This window comes from Vulpes vulpes, chromosome 1 (assembly GCF_048418805.1).
Source record: "Vulpes vulpes isolate BD-2025 chromosome 1, VulVul3, whole genome shotgun sequence".
NCBI classification, from domain to species: Eukaryota; Metazoa; Chordata; class Mammalia; order Carnivora; family Canidae; genus Vulpes; species Vulpes vulpes.
In genome coordinates, this window is record NC_132780.1 from 165,549,891 (window position 1) to 165,575,402 (window position 25,512).

The 25,512-nt window shown below is 36.1% G+C and overlaps 1 protein-coding gene across 4 annotated transcripts in view; it reads right to left on the bottom strand.

The window, feature by feature from the left end:
* The window catches only part of COL12A1 (collagen type XII alpha 1 chain), a 116,191-nt gene that overhangs the window by 23,889 nt on the left and 66,790 nt on the right, over window positions 1-25,512 (bottom strand). For all 4 annotated transcript variants that reach the window (XM_026007375.2, XM_072735525.1, XM_072735536.1 and 1 more), the window contains 21 exons: window positions 25,024-25,153; window positions 24,452-24,591; window positions 23,900-24,029; window positions 22,511-22,653; window positions 21,287-21,416; window positions 20,483-20,625; window positions 18,660-18,789; window positions 16,691-16,810; window positions 15,423-15,569; window positions 14,579-14,695; window positions 14,193-14,339; window positions 13,597-13,671; window positions 11,772-11,911; window positions 10,299-10,422; window positions 9,980-10,123; window positions 8,321-8,485; window positions 6,989-7,027; window positions 6,754-6,892; window positions 4,516-4,658; window positions 4,120-4,229; window positions 163-312 (listed from right to left, as the gene is read on the bottom strand). In XM_026007375.2, coding sequence (XP_025863160.2) covers window positions 163-312; window positions 4,120-4,229; window positions 4,516-4,658; window positions 6,754-6,892; window positions 6,989-7,027; window positions 8,321-8,485; window positions 9,980-10,123; window positions 10,299-10,422; window positions 11,772-11,911; window positions 13,597-13,671; window positions 14,193-14,339; window positions 14,579-14,695; window positions 15,423-15,569; window positions 16,691-16,810; window positions 18,660-18,789; window positions 20,483-20,625; window positions 21,287-21,416; window positions 22,511-22,653; window positions 23,900-24,029; window positions 24,452-24,591; window positions 25,024-25,153 — 2,706 coding nt within the window. The remainder of the gene's footprint in view (window positions 1-162; window positions 313-4,119; window positions 4,230-4,515; window positions 4,659-6,753; window positions 6,893-6,988; window positions 7,028-8,320; window positions 8,486-9,979; window positions 10,124-10,298; window positions 10,423-11,771; window positions 11,912-13,596; window positions 13,672-14,192; window positions 14,340-14,578; window positions 14,696-15,422; window positions 15,570-16,690; window positions 16,811-18,659; window positions 18,790-20,482; window positions 20,626-21,286; window positions 21,417-22,510; window positions 22,654-23,899; window positions 24,030-24,451; window positions 24,592-25,023; window positions 25,154-25,512) is intronic.

The window sequence follows — 25,512 nt, forward strand, 5'->3', positions numbered from 1 at the left end:
CATATTTCCTCAATGTAACTTTTTCAATGTTTCAGTCTAAGAAATTTGACAATTTAAAACTCACTGAGAAAAACAAAAAACAAAAAAACAACTCATTGGTTATTTTTTAAATGCTATTTCAATCTTAACACAAGGTAACGAGGAAAAAAATATGTTACTTACTGTGGCTGATTTTCTTTCCCCTTTAAGAAGTTTTCCAAGAATTTCATAACCATCAGTTGTAATATTTCCAGCTTCCTTGATATCTTTTTCTATAATTTCATAGCAGTCAATGTAAATCTTAACACTTTTTGAGGTCACTACGATATGAACCTAAAAAGATCATTTGTTTCCATTACAAAATTTCTACCCAAAAAAAATTTGGCTACCTTCTGCATATGTCAGATCACAGGTTAAAAAAATGTTCTTTATGTTATTCTTAACCCAAATCAAGTCCTAGACTAAAAATCCAAGCATCAGGCTGCAACATCAATGTCATTTATTAACAGCATCAAATTAAATGAGTCTTCATCCACATATACATGCATAATTTCCTATTTTCCCATGGGTACTCTTCCTGAGATGACTAAAGATGAGTAGTAGATGTGATGACTCCATTAACTATAAAGAACTATTCATATACAAGTTAAGAAATTATCCATATAATATTATACTCAGTAGAAAGAAGCCTCAAATGTTTTCCACTGATTTTGCTGAATTCCATTTTTAATTTGCTATTCCCTAATCTCAGTCAAAAAAAACTTGCACAGGGATGCCTGAGTGGCTCAGTGGTTGAGCATCTGCCTTTGGCTCAGGGCGTGATCCCGGATTCCCGGGGTTGAGTCCCACATTGGGTTCCTTGCATGGAGCCTGCTTCTCCTACCACTGCCTGTGTGTCTCAGCCTCTCTTTCTGTGTCGCTCATGAATAAATTAATAAAATCTTAAAAAAAAAAAAAAGAACTTGCACGTCATACAGATTCCTAACATAGTAAAGAATTAGCACACATCTTCTACATTCGGTTCTTGTAATCAATAGATACAAGATTCTATTTCCTTATAAGGAAAGAATCTTATGTTGATTTATTTCTTATCTGATATTGAGGACACTCAGCACTTTAAATCTATTAGATAGATGGTTAACAAAACATTTGTATTTCAACAATGTAAGGAATGGCTGCAGGTAATCTTTGAGTTATAGTCATGACATAGTTTCCACTTATCACAGCACAAATACTCAAGTAAGTACTTGATGATTACTATGAAAAGTTTGGCTCTAAGTTAAAAGGAACAGAAATTCTCTTAAATGTTTTGAGTCAATAAGGATAAAGATAATCTCTGGAGATGTCTTTAAACAGTAAATATTTTTCCCATATAGAATCACCAGCAAAATGCTAATTTGGTACATCTCTAAGTTGTAAGTGTGAATTACATATGGATTGCTTTTATATAAAAATGATCGTAGCTTACTAAAAATAAATTTTAAATTTTCCCAGAACAATCTTCTAATACTGAATTCAAGAACATTGCATATGCATTCCCAAGATATTTATTATCTAATAAGAACTAAAACTTGGGGGGCTTGGGTCACTCAATTGGTTAAGCATCCACTCTCTATCTCAGCTCAGGTCTTAATCTCAGGGTCTTGAGTTCAAGTCCTGCATTGGGCTCCACATCCAGCTAAAAATAAAATAACTATTTGTTGGCTACTGTATGAACAATCTCAGGGCCAAAAATTCACAAAGTATTTGAAAAATCATAGTACCTCCCAAAATTATTTCAAAATCAAAAAGTTTAATTTGTAACAAAACTATTGCAAATGTCAGTCAATAGTACCCATAAAGAAACTCATGCTAAAAACATAGTTTGCTACAATCTCTTCAATATGTTTCATCAGTTTCAAAATCATGTATAAAACATTCAGAGTGGACTGTTCCAAGTACTTAGGGCCTATTTTCCAGCCTTGAAACATTTTTGGTCACAGAAAAGTAGAAAACAATAGGAACACTCTTATCAACTCATCTCCCTTCCCAAGCTCTGCCATTCCCTAAATCTTTATTTTTCATCTAATCCATTTTTGCTTCTTCTTATAAACTTCTCACTTGGAACAGAAATGGAACAGAGACACAAAAGTTTGTCCTTAAGAGAATCTTTAAGGAGCAACAGCTGTCTTCTATTCCCTATTTAAGTTCTTTTAACCTATCCACCCTCTCTCCCAAGAGCCCCCTGCTTATCATTTTCATTAATTTCCTGCTATCAGGGTACCACTCCATCTTATCCAAAAGACTAAAGAAGTTTAGTTCCCAAATTAGATGGAAAATGAAAGAAAAGTGTGTGAATCTTTGGATCAGTAAATAATGTAAATAAACAATAGTGCCTGAACTTGGTTCTTGAACTGATGAGATCAATGAGAATAGGTTAAAAGAATGGGGTAGAGAAATGGAAGACAAAAAAGAGCATAGTGAAAAAGTAGAGGAGAAACTAAAAAAAGAAAGGTCTGAAAAAAGAAGGTAGAACTTTGAGGAAACAGAGCTTATCTGAAGGAAAAAGAAGAGTCATTACATAAAACCTAAAAACTTGTGTTCTATTTCTGGTGAGAAGTCCTTATTAATTGATTAATCAATTATGTTTTATCCAACAGAGATCTACATCCAAAGGGACTCCCTTCTTCAAGGCAAGCAAAGAAGGCAATGTCAAACAAATTATCATGATTTGTAATTAATGACTGTCACAATAGACCTCTGCAAAATACTGCCTTTTTTCCCTTAAGTAAAATGTATTTGATGAAAGTTGAAAATTTAAAAATAATAGTTTTTAAGTGGTTATCAGTTGGTTCACAGAAGACTAAGTCTCTAATATCTTCAATGGTATAGAAGGAAAAATAAAATAGTTCTTTTTAGCAAGTACTCAAATATAAGTTTAATGGGTATATCAATGAGCCAAAAAAGTTCATGAGAATTTAGCCAAATTCAACATCTATTATCAGATAAGAAGCAGTTGAGGCTAATATTTGTCAAACTAGAATTTGCTTTCCCAGTGAGGCATTTATTTTACTGTACTTCATCATGGAAATCTGTAAACTGTTAAGTAGATATGCCATTATACTCAGAGACATTTGTTTTTCCTTTATTGTTTTTTTTTTTTCTTCTCATTAATGTTCACATTGAAGCCGCTTTGAGCTCCATGAGGAGAGAGTCCCTTGCGATCCTTAGGAAGAATGATTGATCAATAAGAAAAACATTCTGGAAAGAAACCAAGATTCTCAGGAATAGAATCTGCAAGAAATCTAGCTAAACTACTCAAGCACAGGAAAGTCTGATTTTCACTTGAGAATCAGACTGAACTGGAAATATTTGTCTTCTGTGCACAGGGACTAATTTTCTGAGTGCCATACTGTTACCCAAATGGTATTCCTCCTGTTAATTCAATCCAATGGATGAAGGAATACCATTAGAAAGTCCATTCCTGAACTAGACAGTTCTTTTCATTTCTAATGCTCTCAACTTTAGTGCTTGTCAATTAATCATTCTTTAGAAATGTGATATAAAGTTTGTGTTATCCTATGATGTTGATTATACAAAAAATTAATGAAGATCAACAAGAATAAACAATCCCCTAAGAATGCATCTTAGAACTCCTAATAATTTTAGAGAATTTATGTGTGTTCATTGAAAAGTTAATCTTATAAATATTTATACTAATTATTAATAATCATAACTTTTGGACTAGCATGTTTGTAACTTGTCAACGAATAAGCAAGCAGAAGCAGCTTACTGTGCTCTGTAAAAGAATAATTTTATCAAATAAAATACAATCCACAGAAATTAAGCTTTTGAAATGAAAGGACATAAAGAAAATAAAATGGTAGGTAGAAAAAATAACCATACAATACTATATATACTACATGACTCACATTTTGAAAAAATATAAGCATTGAAAATGTTGGTACCATTTATCTCTTTATTAGAATTATTGTTTTATTTTAAATATCTTGAATTAATCAAATTCTCTAAAATAAGATTGTTTTTAAAAGACAGCTATGTTTCTACCAATTTAACATGACATTTTAACAAATAACAAATTGGTTTAAATTTTTAAGTCATATTTTTTCTATAAATAACCAGATAATTTTATGTTTTTACCTTGTGAAAACTTCCATAGAATAATGTCTTCACTTCATCTGTGTCAAATGTAACAGTTTGCACCTCACCTCTTATATCCTTGTTAAAGAATGACAATGTCTTGCTAGAAGCTGTAACCAACACATAATTGTTATTAAGTCACAAGCATGGTATGCTTTATGTTGAAAGTATTAACAAATAATTCTTGTTAGAGAGATTTCTAAAATAGTCAATCATTTAGGTTGAGATAAAATGTAATTAGAATATTTACTGATATATTTTTAAAATTTTAAACACAAAAGTATATATCAAGTAAATATATATGTATATATTCAGAAGGTTCTTTAAAAGAAGTAAAGAGAAAACATAATCAAAAATCTGTATGCATGTGCCTTAAAATAAGATAACAATCCTTACGATCTGCAATCACTCCAACTTGTGGTTTGTAGTCCCTATCTGTGATTTGCCAAATTGCAAAAGGGTCACTGGGAGTTTCTGGGAGAAGTCTGAACAATAATATAATCGTGTATGAAGAAGGGAGTCCATTTGGATGTAGATCCCTGTTGGATAAAACATAATTGATTAATTAATTAATAAGGACTTCTCACCAAAAATAGAGAATATTTTAAATCTTTGTACAATAATCTCATTATCAGTAGTATTAGAATCCATTCATAATAATCTGGCTGCATATGAGAAGAGAAAAAATTGGGGAAACATCAAAAGAACAAACACGAGATATCCATTATGTAAGTCCTTAACAGATTATTTACAATCTGCTAAGGGCACAAAAGTCTGAGAAATTGCCCAATGGTCTTTCATCCCATACTATTAATAACTGTTAATATCCTAATTTTTTCTAAACACAAAGATGATTATAAAATTACATAATTTTATAGAGTGATAAACATTGTATATATGGATGTAATTTAAAGAGAATGAATCTTACTAAATATACTTCATTTCCAATGTCAGGGGTATGAAATCATAAGTCACATGGTTTAAGGTTTTAATTTCTCCTTCCCTACTTCTAATAGTTTTTACACTTCCAAATTCCTCCCTTGAAATCAAATAAATCACATAATCTCCAGAAGCTTACATGTTCCCCCAAAATAAAACCAATAATAAATGTTAAGGCCATGTACATGTGCAATCGTTTAGTGATGATAAAGGATGTGATTCAATTAAAAGGAAGTGTTTCTTGGCTCTGAGACTATTAGACAATGTGATCCCGTGTGTTCTTCCTGAGTTGAGTCAGTCATTGTTTTGGGGGAACCTTTGAAGCAGGATTAATGGTTTGCTGTCTGAGACCATTTAACAATACTTTATTCCTAAAGGTAGCGAAAAGGCTTTAATTATCAACTCTTGGACACAAAAGAAGTTATTCCTCCACAAATTTTGACAGAAGGCACAGAATGTCTCTTGAGGTTTCACTTCTTGGGAGCACACCACTAGTGCATCTGGAATACAATGCTGCCCTGCTTCTTGCAACATACGTCTGGGCAAGCTGATGTGATGCCTTTTGTACTTGCAAAAACCTACTATTTTCATAATATTCCATGTTAAAAATGATATCTCCTCCATATTAATTCATCTCTCGCCCAGTCCGTTTCCCTCTTTCCTCAGTTAATGAGTGCTTATGAAAAAAAATTTAATTGTACCCATGCTTTTCTTTTAGCTTCTTTCAGCCACAAGTTCTGACTCTTAAGAACACAATAGGCTGTCATAAGTTAAAATGTAGGAATTCTATCTGGTGGTGACTGGAAGTTAAACACTGGGAATTAAGGTTCACTGACAAACCTAAAGCTGCGAACCAACATGGTTAACCATAAAAGAGTTAGGAACTTACAATGTGGTCAAACTACAACAGTATGATCTGTGCTTTCTTAAAAGAAATTAGCTTTGGTTTCAGTCTGGATTTTCCATCAGCTTTCCCAGAGCATTTCGAATTTCAGACATCCTTTTCTGACCCTGCCCTAAGTTTCTAAAGGCTTTATTTCTTCTTGTTCTTTTTTCTCCATAAGCTGCCAAACACATATTTTCAACAGTAAAGTGTTTTAATTCTAATGAATTCAAAAATACATATTTTAGTTATGATACCCAGGTGCAAACTTTCATGAAGTAAAATAACAACAGCTAGAGCTGCCCAACAGATTGCCAGAGCATTGGCCAATAAAAACTAACCACTGCCTGTCTGATCTTGGACAAGCAAAACGGCCACAATATTTCATCTTCTGGAGATCTGAAACACTAAAAAGAATGCCGGCTCGCATTCTACCCTTACTCCATTCAGTCCTTCTGCACCACAGGGAGAAATGTGCAGAATAATTCATTTCCTGTTTAAACAGCCTCCTTTAGAAGAAGCCTTAAATCTACAATCCTAGCCTTATACAAGGTCTATAATCCGTAATACTACAGAACCAAGATAAGATTCTTGGGTCTGAGAATAGCAAGGTTTGAGTCCTAGTCCCCTGTGTGACCTGATGGAGGACATTTAACCCAGCTGTATTTAAGGAAATGAAACTAAATCATCGATAGGAGACCTCTGACAATTGTAAAGTTTCTAGATTTTAAGAAGTGGGCAAAAATTCTAAGAACCTCAAAAAAGTGTCAGGTCCATTATAAGAGAAGGAACCTCCAGGTTGTCACACTTACGCTGTAGGCTGGTTCACAAAAGCATTCTTCTGAAGCTTGTAAGCTGAGTAGCTGGGGAAAGACCCTGACTCCAAAGAGACTCCTGGTACAGAAGCAAAATTCTTTTCTGTCAGGTTGTATGCTTCAAGCATCTTAAAACCTTTACATAAAAAAGGCAAATATTAAAATGAGGTCATTTTAATAATTTTATTGCTTAAATCCTGAAATAAATTTGTCCAAGGGTATAAATGCTTACCTGGTGAGGTGTAGCCATCCAAATAAATGAGAGGACAACCTGCAATGTACAGTGTTCTTTAAGTATCATCAACATGATATACAAATATTATATACACACAGAAGCCAGTCATGTCTGGGTGATGGACACTGAGGGGGGCACTTGACAGGATGAGCACTGGATATTATGCTATATGTTGACAAATTTAACTCCAATAAAAAAAAATTTTTTAAAGAAGCCAGTCATGTACATATATCAAGTAATTTTTCATTCATTTATAAAAAATAATGCCAATCTAACCTTTTATAAGTTATTCTTTGTACACTTTCTTTGTGTAGAAGAAATTCTAAGACTGACTAGTATAATCAGTGTTTTCTGAAATTTCTCCAGTACTAGTGGGAATTTTGCAATGTCCTTATGAATAGCAAAGTAGAATTAAAGGATTTTAATAAAGAATTTAATAAATCAAAATAGAATTTAAGAGAATGAAATATTCAGATGTTCTTCAATAGATTAAATAAATTTTCTCCCAAGGGATTTTAAATTTATACAAAGGCATAATTTGCCAAGTCCAAAAGTACTTCCAGACCCACGTCCACCAGCACAGCTCCATTCTGAGCTTTAGCTGTAAGTTCTCAGAGTAAACCACTAATATTTGTTTACTACTGCCACCTCTAACCACAGCTCTGAGTTTTTAGTAATGTTTAATAGGGAGGAACTATAACACTTGTAAAGCATAGCCCTCCATAGGATTGGGGGTCTATACTAGCCACAAAACTGTCTCCATAATATCCCAGGAATCGGCAGGAATGGATGGAGAAGAGGATACATTGATTTGAATAATTAATCTTTGGTCCTTCACTGTATTTTAAAAGCTGAAGTCTTGGCAAAAACAAAAATCTACACCCAAAAAGGCAAATGAGAACCAAATGGAGTGTACACGCAAAAGTCAGTGTTTTCATTGCTCCCTTGAAGCACGGATGTTGACAGAACAAATACCAATTGATTACTAATAGGGAAAACCTTCATCTCACAGAAGTGCTTCTATAAATGCATTTCTAAGCTGAAGATTAATTTACTCAAATGTCATAGCATTGGGACGGTGGGAAAAGGATACATTAAAACATTTCATTTCCATACAAGGAATATTACATCCTCAAAACTAAAAGCAGACCTCTGACAAACACACATTTAGCATGGTATCAATAGGAACAATGATTCATCAGGTTCCCAAGTGATTTCCCAGAATCTATTTATGCACAGACTTGATCCCATATAGGACAGACAGTTGTCCACTAAGTAGTTATCTTCCAAAACAGGGAAGATTCTGGATCCATTTGGACCAGGACTTACTTGAAGTAGCAGTTTCACAGACAAATGTAATGAGGTTGTCCTCAATCTTCTCAAAAGATTCAAAGTCATCGACAATGAACACGTGCCGTTCGCTTGGTTTGCTGGCAATGTTGGCAAGCTCATTGTAGTCAACGTCAGCCACTCCAACTACAAAGACACTGAACCCTGCAAAGCAGTGTTCGAGAGCAAATTACAGATCCCCTGTTCCATCCTTTATTGGGTAAGCAATTCAAAATAAAATCCTTTCAGAAATGATGCTATATTTTCTTAGTAGAGTATATGCGGCAAGTCCTTTCCATTGACATAAACTCTCTTTAATAAATATGTACTTTTTCCAGGTCTTCCTGTTTTCTGGCCTAGAAAACTCAATTAATTGGGGTTCCTAAAATAAAATCCTAACAATTAAGAGAAGCACATTTTAACAGCAGAAAGACTTAATGTGGTGCAAGTTTCCTTCCAGAGATCCACAGGCCTGATATGCCCACCCATTCTACAGCCCTCTTGGGCACCATTAACATTTTAAACGTATGCAATTCAGAAACGACTCATTTAAAATTTGAGTTCTTGAAACCAATATTCTTAACAAACTCAGGCTCAAAGGCAGCACTCTGGCCAATTTTAAAATGGAATCAACAATTCCCACTGGCAATAAACTTTCATTTATTTAGGCTAATACAAATAAACAAAGACCTCACTCCAAAAGCTTAATTTGAAAGTAGAAAAAATAGACTATATAAGAAATTAGTTCTCTAATGAGATACACATAAGGTAACTTGAACAAGTATTGATAACTCCAAACTTAAATCAGCCAAAAGCCCAAAATATGTAGGTGTCTGCTTAAAATGTATAACATAAAGGCAAATTTTTATTAAAAAAAAAAAACAGTCAGTGCAGAGAACAATCTGTATTGAGAGAAGACAATATGACTTAGCACTAATCGTGACTCATACTTTGGCCAAAGAATCAGTATGTGCAGATGACAAATTCCATATAACAAAGTATTTTGTAATTTACTGCAGTAGATCATGCACAAAATAGAATTCTTTCCAAAATATGTTAACCTTGGACTCTGCCTGGCAGTTGGGATTCAGGAGTGTAGAGGGTGTGAATGCAAGTCAGATCTACTTCCCTCTCTAGTAATCCTAGAAAATGAACCCAAAGGACAGTGTTGCCAGGAGGTTCTCGAGATATTTGATTTTCAAGGTCTACCCCCAAAGATGTCTTCTGAGGCCTCACTACACCTCCCTTCACTGGATCTGCATTGTCAAAGGACGTGCTAAAGCTAAATTCTTCCCTATGTTTCTCCTTGCACAGGGACCCAGCATCAAAATTCACTTATGTTCTGACAGGAAGCCTGCTCTAGGCCCACTCTATTACTGCATTCTGTAGCCTTTCAGCCACTATGGGAAAATGCAGTTTGCTCTTTTATCTACCCCAAGCCACATCTTCAACAAAGATATACACCATGTCCTTTTTGAGAGATTGCTAAACTATCCATGATTAAACATAAACTAACATTTCAGGGGTATGCAGTACAGGATAAAACAGGAACAATAAAGCCAAAAAAGAAGTTGCATCTTTTGCCATCATTCCTGAACATGTAAAATTGTTAAGAAAGGGAGTGTAATCACTAGACTTTAAACTCATGCCTGTGCTTACCTGACTGCTGGATGACCAAAGCTGCCTTCTTAACCTCATCCTGTGACCGGCCATCTGTGACCACCACCAGCACCTTGGGGACATTCTTCCTCATGCCGCTCTCCCAGGTCAAGACCTTCTCCTTGATAAATGTGAGAGCCTTGCCTAGAGAGTGTTGCATGGAACATTTTAGTATCAGTTCAGTGAAAACTACCCAAGTGTCATTAGTCACACTCAACAGACAAGAATCTGAATATGAAAATATGATAATACACTCAGTTCCACCTCAGTCCAAACGCTTTGGGGAGTGAAGATCTACGTACACTTTGATTAACCGTACCTGTTCTTGTGTTTCCTCCTCTGTATCTAATATTCTGGAGGGCCCCCAAGGCTTGGGCCTTGTCATTATATGTGTTCAACTTGAACTCAGACTTGACCTCATCACTGTACTGCACAAACGAGACCTGAAAGGAAACATGATTGGTGGTGAGGTTATGATGCCTCTTTTTATATTTTAATTTCCCAGTGACTCCTCCTGCTGTTTAATGGGGAAAAGAAGTGTCTTGGATCTCACAGACTATTATAAACTCTTCATAGCTAGTATTATAGCACTGACTACTGTCATCTCATTCAATTCTCTCATTTCTAATCTTCAGTGAAATTGTCATTACTATCAACATTGTAAAAATGCTGTGTTCCAATGGTATTGGAAAATACCTAAATCCTTTTTCTAGGATTTAGGAAGGGTTGAGTAAAGCTAGGGAAGAATGAGGTCCCAGGATTAGAAATGAGAACACACCATCTTGAACTCAAATGCTGGCTAAGCAACTGGTTCTCAGCCAACTACTTCTTCTCACTAACTGCATCCACTCTTCATGGTAATATTAAAGTGCTACGTATGTGATAATAATCATCACTCACCACAAAATTAGTAACAGTATAATTTACTGGAAAGAGTACAGGCTTCATAGTAAGAATTCAAGGGGTTCAAATCCTGGCTCTGCCAATTAGAAGCTATGAGACACAGGACAAGTTCTCCACATCTCTGGGATTTTGTTTCCATATCAGTAAAATGGAGATGATTATACTTACTTTATAGAGTTGTTTTGAGGGCTAACAATCATGTATATAAAATAGCTGGCACATAGAAGTTAATAAAATACAGTACTTATTTTTCACTTTTTATTAGAAATCTCAATTTCTAAAAGGATGAAAAATGGCTTAGCTACTAACAGATTAAATTAAGACTAATTAGCTTCATTTTTTTACTTTTCTCGGGCCGGAAAAGTGTTCACAGGATTATTTGGGGATTTGAAACTTAGTACATTCTATAAAATAAGTGATTCGCTTATGAAATTATTTGTGGCTTATGTCAAAATCTCTTATTTTCATAATCTAAGATGCCACAATGGCCAAGTATGAAATGCCACACACCCACTCCAGTCACTATTCATCACTTAGTCCTCTAACTTAACAGGGTATGACAATCACAATCCATTTAGTTTCCAGAACACTAGATGACCTTTTATGGAAATGTATCATTGTCGGAAGTCTTAAGCAGGAAGTCAGAGTAGGAATGCCCCAACGTCTCCAAAAAGAGTATCATCTAGACAAGAGAATACCTAGAGGAGGTTTATTTCTCTATTTGTCATTTACACCCAACTCCTTCCCAAAAACACAAGCATAAAGAAAATAGTAAATAACAGAACTCAAAACATAGTTTATACTGAAAAGCTTTTCTACTTGAAAACAAATATTCAAAGGAAATAGCAAGACATTACGAATGAATAGCCACCTATGAAACAGTACCCACCTGAATTCCAGCAGGGCTAATTTCATCAAAGGCTCCCACAGTATTGAAGATGAATTTTACAACTTTGTTAAAATTATCATCCCCGATACTCCAGGAGGCATCAGTCAAGAATACAATATCTGCCTTGGCCCCTTTGCATACTGAGGGAAAAAACAAAGAACCCCAACTCTCGTGAATTTTTTCATTCAAATGAAATTACAAAACTGAGAAATGTAGCCTAACACCCCGCTACTCAAAGTGTAGTTCAGCAGCAACAGCATCTCCTGGGAGCTTCTTAGAAATGCAGAATCCCGGGCACTACCCCAGACCTCCTGAATCAGATTAGCAACAACAAGATACCCAGACAAATTACATGCAAAACAAAGTTTGAGAAGCACTAGTCTAACTGGCCCTCAATTTCTGCTCTAAAATTACTCCATCTAAGCTTAGATCCATAATCCAAACATATGCTCTTTCCTCATGGAACTGTTTTGAGTGGCTTCAAGTAATAGATAAGGATGAAATCAAATGAAAACCAACAATGTTCAGAATTTAAGAAAAGCCATCAAAAAAAAAAAAAAGCCATCCGTGGATCTGGAGATTTTGTATATAATTATCAAAGATTTGGTGCAAATAAAGTGTCTTTTCATTTTAAATTAGGCCACTAGAATTATACAGATGGAGGAAAGGGAAAGAATAATGTCTTTGATTTGAATTTTCACACTTGGAGGGTTAAAAATAATTAAAATTTTAGTATATAAAATCTTAACATGCGAAATAAACAGCACCAACAGTGAACTGTTATGTCAACTGTGGACTGTGGATGAAAATGATCTGTCAATATAGGCTCATGAACTGTAGGAAATGCACCACTCAGGTGCTGGATATTGATGCTGGATCAGGCTGTGGGGTAGGTTATATACAGTACTCCATGTATTTTCAGTTCAATTTTGCTGTGAGCCCAAGACTGCTTTAAAAAGTAGAATCTATTAAGAACAAATATTTAACATTTTTAAGCCAAGTTTATTTACTGAATTTCTGTCAATAGTCTAATTTAAAGAAATCCATTATTATTTTCCCTTGTAATAATACTATTTGCCCTGCATAATATTATTTTGTCCTATAAGAAAACAATTTGTATCTTTAATTTTATTTATTTCATAAGTTTAATAAAGTTGTAGCATTCTAGAACTTCTAAGACAAAAGAAAAATAATTTTAAAATCTGAAATTCTAATTAAATTTAAATTTAAAATTTTTTTTTAAAAAAAAGAAAAAATCTGAAATTCTTTCAGTTAAATGCTGGAAACAGAATGTGAAGAAAGACTAAAACAGTAGCTAATTATCTGATAAAACACTGAGAATTGCCCCAGATTACTGAGAGACCTGTCCCATTAGCTCAGTATATCTTTTTGCCAGTTCACTACAAGTGACAATTATGTCTCAAACTTCAGTGAATGGACATTTTTTAGCTTCGTGCAATCCAGAGCAGAAGCCAGGAATTCCAAAGCCAAAGGCCCCAGGGGTAAGTTGAAGATACAGCCAAAATGGTACACAGTGCCTTTTGAGGCTAGCACCCAGGAGACAGAAGTGCCCACCATGTGACTATGGAATACGGAGAGTATCACTAAACATTAATCTGCAAAATTGAGGAAACAGAGTTCCAAACAAAGAACTATTGTTTATGACTGATTTCATACACGCCAAATATGCCAAAACAATTACTGGCAATCTTTTTTGTTTTTTTAATCGAAAAACTCTTCAGCAAGAAGAGTACATCAAAAACACCCTGTATTAATTGGCAATAGTGTAGAGCCTCCATAAATCCCTATCAGCAGCTCCACTTACCATCCCGGGCCGGTGGGATTGTAGGAGGGGGAGGAGGTGTGGGTGGCTCCGTAGGGGCTTCTGTTGGTTTTACAGCTAGAATTTAAAAAATGGTAATTAGAAGAATATAACCTGTGCAAATTTCATATCATGGGAAGTACATTTTAAGAGCAATTTCAGTCCTAGATATCAAATCAAGTATCATTGGCCCTCATAGATTATTTTATCCAAATTTGGTATCATTACTAATCATTCAAACATGGACTACAGCTGTGAAAAGCAAAACCACGATTCAAAGGATGGATGAAAGGCCTTCAAATAGGATCAAATGAGTAAAAGTCAACAGCGTGCATATTCACCTGCTCACTGCCAGCTAGAACCGTGTCTCCCTCCTGCACCTCTTTCCTTAAAAATAACACCAACTCTGTAACAGGGTCAGCATGGACTTGCTGTAGAAAAAGGTCCTGAACCAACCACAGGCTCCTTCTTCATGAATCTGCCATCATTATAATCATTACTGTGGAGAAGTGCCTACACAGGAAACACTTACATCTCCCACACCTAGAACATTCTATCCTGAAGCTTTACAGAGACTTCCAGATTACTCAAAAACTTACTGGTATGTTCCTTGACAGAGACTCCTGGCCCCTCGAGATTTGGTGTCTGCACAAAAACGGTGACGCCATAATCAGCGTCTGGTGAAAGACCAGTGAAGCAGTGACTGGTTTCTGATCCACGCACTGTAATTTCTTGTCCTCTGGTTCCTGATTATGACAACAAAGGAAAAAGCCAGTGTTACCATCAATTATACTTAAAGATATTTTTGTATATCATTTCGTAGAGAGAAGGCATCTCCTTTACTGAAGTTTAAAATGTTGCTACTATGTGCTCCAGTTCTTACTATTTTTCATTTTTTAGGTTTTTTGTTTGTTTGTTTTGTTTTTTTGTTTTTGTTTTTTTCTTTTTGGTTTTGTTTTTTGGGGGGTTTTTTTGGCACACATACCATCTGCGGGGCTTAGTTTTAGCCTGTAGGAGGTGGCTGCCCGGTGAGCTGACCATCTAACACAGAATGTATCCCACCCAATCTGGTAGGTTTTCAGATCTGTCACATTTAAATACACTACAAAATAAAGAAAAAAAGAAATAGATTTACTTCACAAATAAAGACAAAAAAGCATACTTTTAATCATAACACAAAATTGAAACTTCCACTGTGGCTGAAAATAAAAAGCCTAAATTTTTAGTATGTCTCCTTGTAAGAAACACACAGGAAAGATACATGGAAATATAGTACAGCTAAAACAGACCCCTTTGCTATCACTAATTTTCAAGGGAAAGAAATTCCACATAGTCCCACTGGACACTACAAATAACAAAGATGTCTCATGTAAAATTTTTCTAAAGCACTATCTTCTAAGTCCTTAAATAGCAATTCAACACTTGGTGACAACAAAATCTATCTTTGGGCTGAGTCAATAATCATGGCATTTCTGTGAAAACTTTCAATTAAGTCAATGCACTTAGGTAATATATTTTTTAAGATCCTTTATCAAAGAAACTACACAGCATTCCAAAACTAATTTTACAGATAATTCATGGATAAAATCACACTTTTTATCTTTTAAAATTCAAACTATATTTTACGAGAAATAAAAATATCACATATATTTTTGTATACTCAGTTATATTACTTATATGTTTGTTTGGCTGAACAAGAAGAAAGAGCCACTTACTTAATGCTGAGGAAACATGCAAATGTTAAGAAGAAATAAATTTAAAACAGGTTGACTGACCTGGCAATTTGTACTACACTTTTTCTTACAACCATGAAAAGATATGTGACTCACATGTAGTGCCTTGATCCGTCAGGGGGACACTGAGTCCAGAATCATACTGAGCATAAACATTTACATCATAGGTGGTGCTAGGATTGAGATTGTGTAATGTATATGATGTCATTTCTCCAACAAAAACTTCCATGGGCTCATTGGAACCTTTAATAACAATCACAAAAGGACATAGAAATATTCCACCACTGCTCTCAAATTTTCCTTAAAATCGAGTAACTTACACTCAAATGATAGTATGAACACCACTAATTCCACAGCCTATTATGTACTTGCTCACTGTAGCACATGTTCCATTATATGGCGAATACAAAACTATAAGCAGAGCCTGAATTCCTCAACTCTAATTTGCAAAGTATACATAGCACAGTACCTAGAATGCAGTAGATATGTAATCAATGTTCCTTTAATGAATAAATTCAATCACACAATCAACTACCCTAAACCCTCAAGCCTCTTCTCTAAGTCCCACTTTGGCAGCATGGTGCTTTACACATAGTAGGTACTCAATTAACATTTTTCCAATTTGTTGTAGAGATGACTTAAGAATTTCTGTCTTGGTCCTCATTCCATGAGTTCAGTTACTGAAGGTCCTCAGTTGCCAACACCTTCTTCTCCTTTCAGTTATCTCTCTTAAGGCCCATGTTTCCTTTCTCTTGTCCTCTCTCCCTTATCTTTTCCTAGATCACACCCTTTTGGGGTGCATGGAAGATACCCTGGCACATTTGATACAAAGAATATTGTTCTTCCATTTTGCTAAGCATACAGACAGAACATAGAAACAAAGATAGCAAATCAGTTAATCAAGGTGATATCCATTTACGTGTAAATGTCAATGGGAAGTTGAAAACAAGCCTGGCAAGGAATAAACTAACAAGGAATAAACTAAAATGCATATGCCCAAAATGTAATAACACCTTGACATAATGGGAAAATATAGAAATTTATATTGATTAAATATGCATTATTTCACAATCATAGTAATATACAAAATGTCTGGACACAGATTCCATTTGTGTAATTTTATGAGGCGGGCCAAACTTTTTAATCATGCAATTTAATGAGTCTCATCTACACCCATAGTAACAATGACACTTCAGATTATTGGCTGAGAACATTATTTCCAAGAAGATTGCCTCTAGTGAGAGGGGATTCAACGTGACAACTGAACTACCAAGAGAATCTATAATGGGGCATGCAATAAAGAGCTCCCTCACAAACAAATAACTCTCTAATGCATTTTTATGATAATAAAGATGTTTTCTTACCCACTGGCTTATACACAATTTTATATCCAAGAACCGGAGAAGGTGAAGGATCCCAGGATACCCTGAATCTTGTATACCATTCATCAGAGATGTGTATGTTTTGAGGTGGAAGCAGTCCGACTGCAAACAAATATTGGCACAGGTTACTGATCTTTCATTGACACCCAAGGAAAGCACAGAATTCTGTGAGTATTGATTAGGACTACTGATAGTGTGGTCCCATGAGAACAATTTAATAAAATCCTAAAATGCCCTCATCCAGGAAATAATTTAAGAGTTTTGAAAAGTTCAGGAGAAAGCTTAGTGGTTTTCCAAATTCAAACAGCAACTCAAGTTGGACTTAGGAACTGATGAATCCCAGAGCTATTATTAGGTTTTAAAATGCAGAATTACAGAAACTATAAGAGATCTCATACCATTTTTAGCATGTTATAGATTACAGATGGTTAGAGCCAAAAAGCAATTTAGAAACTGTCTAGTCTAACCACCTTATCACATAAAGAAGATTTGATTTGCCCAAGACCACATAGCTACTTAGTGACTAAAATGATGTTGATTCCCAGCACCCTGTTGTCCGACCCCAGCATAACTTAGAGCAAATCTTCATGGCTCCAGAGGTACTGCCTCCACCTCCCTTCCCTGTAAACCAATGCTATTAGACAGCATGCTGAGTAGTCACTGAGTTATTATATATATATATATGTGTGTGTGTGTGTGTGTGTATAAGAATTCAACTTAAAAACTTTTTTGCAAAAAAAATTAAATAAATAAAAAATAAATAAAAACGTTTTTGCAAGAGAAACTACAAAAGGCTTTGGCATATCCGGGAAATTTCAAGTCTGGTAAAGATCTTTTATGTATTATTTATATATTATATATTTTGATAAGCACAAAATTCTGAAACATGCCATTTCCCCCAGAAAAGTACCAAAATATATTCTAAAACCCAAGGGAATGTGAAAAATTAAAAGTTGTTAAATTTAAATCATCTTGAATCACTAAATTGAGTCTCCATTGACTCAGTCTTGTAGATAAAGAGTATCAGTAAATATGTAAATTCTTGGCCTGGAGAGACAGCTAAAACAACTCTCGTCATGCTTTTCTCTTGAGAGTTTTCAAATGTCACCTTTCCCATATTTTGTAATGTCAAGATTGTTTAAGCACCAAAAGTTTTGGGGAACCGAATGTAGCCAGGAACCTGACATCATTTACATAAGTGGATTTTTGCAAAATGAAGTGGAAAGAGGAATGCCAGTATTAGCCAGTAACAGAACTCAGACCGATAGCCCAGCCTGACTTTCTGCTAAACCATTGGCTTTTAATCTCGGCTGTACACTAGAACATAAGTGGATCCAGGCTATATCTCAGACCAGTTCCACTAGTATCTCTGAGGGTGGTACCACAGCATAAATACGTTTCAAAGCTCTTCAGATTATTTCAATGAGCAAAAAACTTGGAGAACTTTTGCTCTAAACAATAAGAACTTGACACCAGTGTAAGGCAGAAAGGGGCCCGAACACTGATAATTTTCTGTAAATTACTTGGTACACTAGAAAAAAAATGGATAAATTTGTAAAGACAGAAGATGATTATCAATCATCTTGCTTCTTTATTTATGACTTGAGATTCTTTCAGGATAGTGGTTTTTACTGATACTATGTTGACTGAGTTAGCAACTACATCGTTTACTGATACCACACAAACTGAACCATTATTCAGAGAATATGCAATGGTTTTCCAAAGGAGAAACAAAAATCATCTCAAGCAAAGCAAAATATGCAGATTTTTGTCTCCTTTCTCTCCTTTCAGTGGATGTTTGGAAAGTTAAAATACAAATTCTGTTCCCATATCATTTCGCCAAAATTCAAAATTCAATGTTTAATGTAAATGTTAATGCAGTATTGATATAGTATTTGGGATGCATTGGTAAGCGCAAAACTTAAAGATTATAAAACGGAAAGATATTTACCAGTTCTTCCATTCCCTATTAGATGGCCTCCATCTCCATCTTCATAAACAGCAATAACAGTAATCTTATATGGAGTATCAGGTTGCAGGGGCTGCAGCATCACATTATTCCTTCTGCCTGGGACCGTGGTCTGTAGGGAAATTACAAATTAACGATCAGCTAGAGAGCTTCCAGATCAAAAGACAACATTGTTTTATATATTTTTATAAACAGACAACATTGTTTTATATATTTCTATAAACAGCAATGGTTTCTTAATGTTTTGTTTCTGGTGCACAATGCTCATGTCAAGGTCTACACTGCGTCTGTGTAGCAAGGGAGAATGGTTTGAGAGTCAGAGAGATCTGAGCTTGAATCCCTGGTCAGCCATCTACCTCCTTTGTGACTTAGTGTCTCTGGAGGAAACTGTGAGGATGAAAGCTAAGAACATGCCTGACACCGCGGTGCACATTACTGATTACTGCAGCATGCAGCCTTATGTTTTTCTCCATCTCCCATTTATGTGTTACATTTTCATGCATCCCTGTAAAAAAATGTGCACCATGCAAGCCACTGTGGGCCAGGCATGGTGATAGCTGCTGGGAATGCACTGGTGAGCAAACATGGACTCCGAGCCTACCCTCAGGAATATCAGCCTGGCTAATGCTACTAGGTCGAAAAGATGAAAAACAGGAAATGGGAAATACAGTCAACTACCTCCATGAAGAGGAAGTAAATCAGATAAATCTTCCAACCCTATGCTTTCCTTCTACAAACGATGAACCTCACTTATGCCAGTGATTTCCAGCATAAAGTCCCCTGACTACAAATGGTGAACCGGGGGAAGAAATTATATTTTTAATGTTTTCAGAAAATGGGAGGATATTGAGTACTCATTCATGGAAAGGCTGAATAAACTCTAAGCATGAGCTTCTTTGCTTTGGCAAACTAAATGTGGTAATATTGCTTATCTCATTGCGATGAGGAACTCTAAATGACAATTACATGTGTTTCTGATGAATAGGAAAGAGGAGTTTGAATTAGAGTTTAACATATCAAGTTCAAATAGATTAAATATAACATGAGGATAACAAAGGGGGAATGATCCAAGAGGGTTTGTGACAAAATGGTTGTAAACCACAGACCTAACTGCTTTACTATCAACATTTTGTGTAACATTCTACTCACCTATCACTTCAATTAATCACTATACTTTTTAAAGAGTGGTGAGTTTTTCCATCCATAACAAATGGATATGCCTGGTGAGGGCTATTAGGAAGCTACAAGAAACCCAACTCTGGTTCTGGAGAGATAGTGTGACACACAAAAAGTTTGAAGCTAATATGAGACTATGTATATTCCAATACCAAAGTGTAATGAAAAATGTTAAATTTAAAGAAAAGAAACATCAGTTAGCCCTTGAATACTTAAGGGGTATCTTGTAGAGAAATTAGATTTAAAGAAAGGATAGGATTTGGATGGTCACATCTTTTGAACATTAATTTAAGTAGCTCAGAATATTATCATGTCTCACTAGGCTTAGTTCCTATGAATAGAATTAGGTGGCTTGAAATATGCATTTCATGCAATAAGACAATTTTTCAATCTGTCTTTAGAACGGAAATGAGCGCAGACATTGATTCACTGTAACGTGGGAGGCCACATCAGATACACCTGGGTGGTCCCAATATCCTGTCAGAGGATGTCATATAAAATGTGACTGTCACACAAGAATCAAGGACTCAATTGTAATCACAGTACACTCCCAAAGAAAAAAGCTTAATTTCATCTTCCAAACAGGTAAGAGATTACAAAACGTCCAACTAGGTGAGAACCGGACTCACATATTCATCAATTGGATCTCCAACAGTGGGAGAATAAATTATCCTGTATTGCTGAACCGGCCCATCGGCATGATCCCAGGCTACAGAGAGGCTGTTGGTTGTTTCCCCAAAGACTCTCATATTTCTTGGTCCACTTCGTGGCACTAAATACATCAAAACACAATAAAGTTAGTTGCCAGCCTGTGAGCATGGTGGACATGGGGGAAGCGGGAAGGGCATAAAAGAATTTTACTTGGGTCAGAATAAGGAAGTTACTTGTGGGAGTTTCACATTCGCTAGGATGTTTACTCCCTTATGGTAAAATAAACACTTCCTATGGTTTTAATGTGAAACCATAAATAGTAGAAAATGCTACACTTTTGGAGCTACGATTACGTGCTAAATTTTCAGTGACATGGAGCTAGGTTTGAACCTAAATATACAGTCTGGGAGAGAAAGGGATTATTTTAAAGTACAATAACCACCTCCCGTTTAATGAAACCTAGAGGCCGAGCCCTCACATTTCTAAAGTGCCCAGTTGGGACAGGGTGGAAGAAGAGAAAAACCCCTCCTTAAGTCTCAGGTGAGAAAATGGCTGAATGAAGATCATTCGGCAGAGATGGCAGTCATGGGCCTTTCGCCTGGAATCCAACCATGGGGATGCCCAGGCAAAAACCCCATGCCCGGACCTACCCTCGCCTGTGCAGAGGTGGAGAAAGCTCTCACCACCTCACTCGCCACCCATCTCCCACTTCTCCCTGGCTCAGAGAAGCCCTGCCAAAGGAGTTACAAGGGAATGGGGTGGAGAAAGGATTTCTGCCTCACGCGTTCGGCCCTGGCCAGGGCTGGGATTCCCCTCTCCATCTGAGTAGAGAGCTACAATGTTCACAGAGTAGGGTGTGTCGGGAATCAGCCGCTCCAGGTGCACTGTGCGTGTGTTTCCTGGCACCACAAGCTGGAGGGGAAGAAATGCCAGATTCTGCTTGACAACAACTCAAATGCTTATCAAGTCTTTTATTAGTCAACATAGTGACATTTATAATAAAAAGCTGAGCCCGGGCACGTCAGAAGCCAACTACTCTGCTTCCTCATGAGATCTGACAAAGTCATACTGTTAGATACAATTTATCCTCAGAAATTCCCCCTCCAAAAAAAAGTTAGTTCGCACTCACTAAGCTGATCAACATACTAAGCTATCCTTAGTAGCTTCACTTATCTCTCATTTATGTTTACTGTAAGAATTCTCAAATACAACATCCAGGGTTCATGATAGTTATGCACAGAGCATCCTAAATGTTAGACACACATAAGAGAAGGGATCCCCCCATATATGCTAGTAGGGAAGAGATATTGTGTTAAAATAGAGAACCACTCCATAAATGAGGAAGGGTAACATTGTCTGAGTAAATCCTACCACACACAGGGATACACAAATCATTTGTTTATCTTTGTTCACCACCATTGTCCATTTTTATAAAGACATAAATCAGCCTATCAATTTACTTTCCCTTAGGTGTTCTGATTCTGATACTATTGTTATTCAAATTAGCAATTTCTGATTCTTACAATATCAATCTACCTATAAAATTGGATGATACTATGAATTGAAAATAAATTGGACTATTTGTAAGAGCCAGTGAAGGCAAACGTTATAGTTTCATAACGAAGACATTTCTATGTTACAACAAAAGCTCATATCAACAAGGTTTATCAATAATTTGCATTTACTACTAGGGTTTCTTAACTCAAATAGCTAATTTAGATTTTCCCAAAACTCATTTTTGCTAACTAACCCTATAGGTAGTATATCTGCCTTAAATCATCAGGAGCAACCATTTAAACATTATTCATTGTCATGTTTGCAGGTGGCATTATCACAGGCCAGAAACAAGACACAAACACAAGACAGTGTTCATCAGGAAAGGAAGTTTCCATGAGACTCAGGGCCACACTGACAACTGACTTATTCTGGCCCAGCAGCCATGGCAAGAGATGCAGGGGAATCTATACAATTCTTTCACTGAACTCTAAGAGGACAAAATTGCTTACAGATTCTGAAGGTCTTGTGCCAGCCACAGGAGAATACACGATCCGATACTGCTGCACAGGCCCGGGCGCAGGGTCCCAGCGGACATCTAGGGTATTTGGCGTCGGATTGTACACTTGGACATTCCTTGCCAGCCCTCTCACCACTGAGGAAAGAAAAACCAATACATATTTTCTTAAATCTTTTTATATATTCTAGCTTTCGTTATCACTTCCCTAGGACTTACATTCTGTAATAGGATAAAATACTGTCCTCCTTCATTTTTCTAATTATCTACACACAAAAACAGATTAAAACCCTCCAACTCCAAATTTAGTCTAAGTTAGCCAATTATGGCCTTTGTCTATATGGGAGCAAAGTTGTTGCCAATAAAAATAAGCTAGTAAAAGAAATAGTACTGGGTTGGCCATAAAAAGGACAAGGGATAAGGGACAAGAAACTGGAAAAGAAGCTTTGGTTTTCCAACATAGATAATGGAGAGATAGAGAAAAGTAATTTTATAGTGTCTGCCTTCTAAGTGCAAACTGACAACAGCTATGAAGCCCATCTAATCCAGTCAGCTGGTTTCAATCATTCATTCTTTCATTCATTCCTTCTTCATTCAAGAAATAGCTACTGATGTGTTCTGTGATTAAAAGAAAAGGCAAAAGGAGGGAAAAATAGAAGACATATTCAGTTCTCAATTAACTGCCCCAAGTGGGACTTAGAAAAATATACAAATTAAATCCACGTATTAACCCGAAAGTCTACTCGAGCCAGTAACATCATCTTTCTCGAGCACTAATCTCTTACCAAAAGAAGCCACCCATACTTGCTTTCTTTTAGCCATCAGCAAGTATATCTTTAAAGCCAAATAAATTATTTATTAGCATGCACAAAAGCCTGTAAGCAATACTACAAAAGACAGTAAAACCACTATAAACTGGTTTCTCTAGATGTTAACAGCAAATGAAAGCACACGGAATTTTGATGACCAAAAGCACTTCATCAGCAAACCAGAGAAATGTGCAATCAAGTAATGTGATAAACAATTCACACTATGAAAGCCAATTACAAAGCACTGCTTCACACAAATTTATAAAGCACAAAGCAAAGCAAAATGAACTTTTGTCAGAGAAAGAGAATGACTGAAATAGCATACTGATGATCATATGCACATTCATAAATCCTGATGGTATCATTTCAGAAGAAGAATGCCATCATAAATTTGTTACGTCCTACACCAAAATGTTACCAGTTGGTGGTGTTTGGAAGATAAACCATGGGTAATTGTTATATATTTAGTTTATCATTCTGAAATTCCCAAATTCTCTTAATGGGCCTATGTAGCCTTTATAATGAAAAGCAAAATTCATAAAGAAAAGCTACATTTTTCTTCCTTCTCAACTTACATGTCCTTCCAGTATCTGATGTGCGTCCTCCATCACCTTCAGTATAAACAGGAACTACTGTAACGGTGTATGGGGTATCTGGCTGCAGATTCCTAAGAATGGCGTAATTGGTATTCCCAGGGATTGGTACCTAAAGATTTTAATAAGCATAAAACACTCGATTGGAACAAATTATAAAAGAAATCATACCTCAAACAATATAAAACTCAAAATATTAACTCAAGACCAAGTCCAGAAGCAAGTTCTGTAGTATTGGGGTATAAAGATGTGCTCCACACACACTGTTAGAAGAAGTTATAAAAACTTCTCTAGACCCCTACACTCACTCTAGGATCCCCCTTTGGAACTTCCCGAAATGATTACTTCCCCCAGCTCAATCCCCCACACACCCAGGCACTAAGGCAACAATATTTTACCCTTTATCAAGTTCTAGTAAATGAATATGAACTTCTTCAGCCCTAAAGCAAATCGGCTAGCATTTTTAGCTCGACTTTTAAATCATTCAACTATAGTTTAAGTAAACATGCATTTTTCACTACAGGACATAATTACCAGTTCCTCTGGACCACCTGCTGTTGGTGCATAGAAGAGCTTGTACTGACGAGGGTTTCCCTCTGCATGGTCCCAGCGAACATTCAAGGTGCTGGTAGAAGGGTCATACACTCTGAGGTTCCTCACAGTATTCAGAGGTTCTGCAATGCACAGAAGCCACATGACAGTGTGATCCTGACAATCCAGCACACTCAAAATGCAAGTTCCTTGATATTTCTCAGGCACCTCGAACATGGCAGGGACCCCATAATGGGCACCCTACAAATATTTGTCGGAGTAGTGAATAAATCAAAGAATGCCTATGGTAATCTGGTACACATATCTCCTCTCCACAAGGTATTTTGGCCACAGAGTTGGGTTTGTTTTTTTTTTCTTTTTTCATGCTGGAAAGTAAGAACTGTCTTTCTCCATAAACAGAGACAGATAACTCCAAGTAAAGATATGAAGAGCAATTAATATCATTTTTAGATGCATTAAAATTTGATTAGCACAACCGTGTCACCCCATTGTTTCCAGGAACAGATGTGATTCTGTGGTAGCTACTAAAGAAGCTAAACGAGCCTGGTACTTACTGGTCTTGCCTCTTCCTGTCATCCGACCTCCTTCACCATCAGGATACAGGGAGGACACAGTGATCGTGTAAGGGGTATCGGGCTTCAGTTTCTGTAGGACAACACTGTTCTGCCTTCCCCCTATTGTGGTCTTGAGGAAAACAGGAATAAATGTTAGCCTTGTTCTCTGCATCTCACTGATCTGTTAGAGAAAGCTCTTTCTACAAGGGAGCTGAGACCCTGGCCAAAATCTGGAAACATATACCACAGTGAAGGTTTAAAATATATCTTATGGTATAATTTTAAATGCAAAATATGCACCTTAAATGATAAAAAGCATTCTAAGCCTTAAACCGGTGACCTCAAGAAGATACTTCAACTTGCTTTCCACCAGCACAGCAAAATTTCATCCAAAACACACTTCACAGATCTCTTCCCCAAAAAGGCATTCATCATAAATGAGCTATGAAGGAGCTCTGAGATAGCAAAGAATTGCCTAATATTACAAGC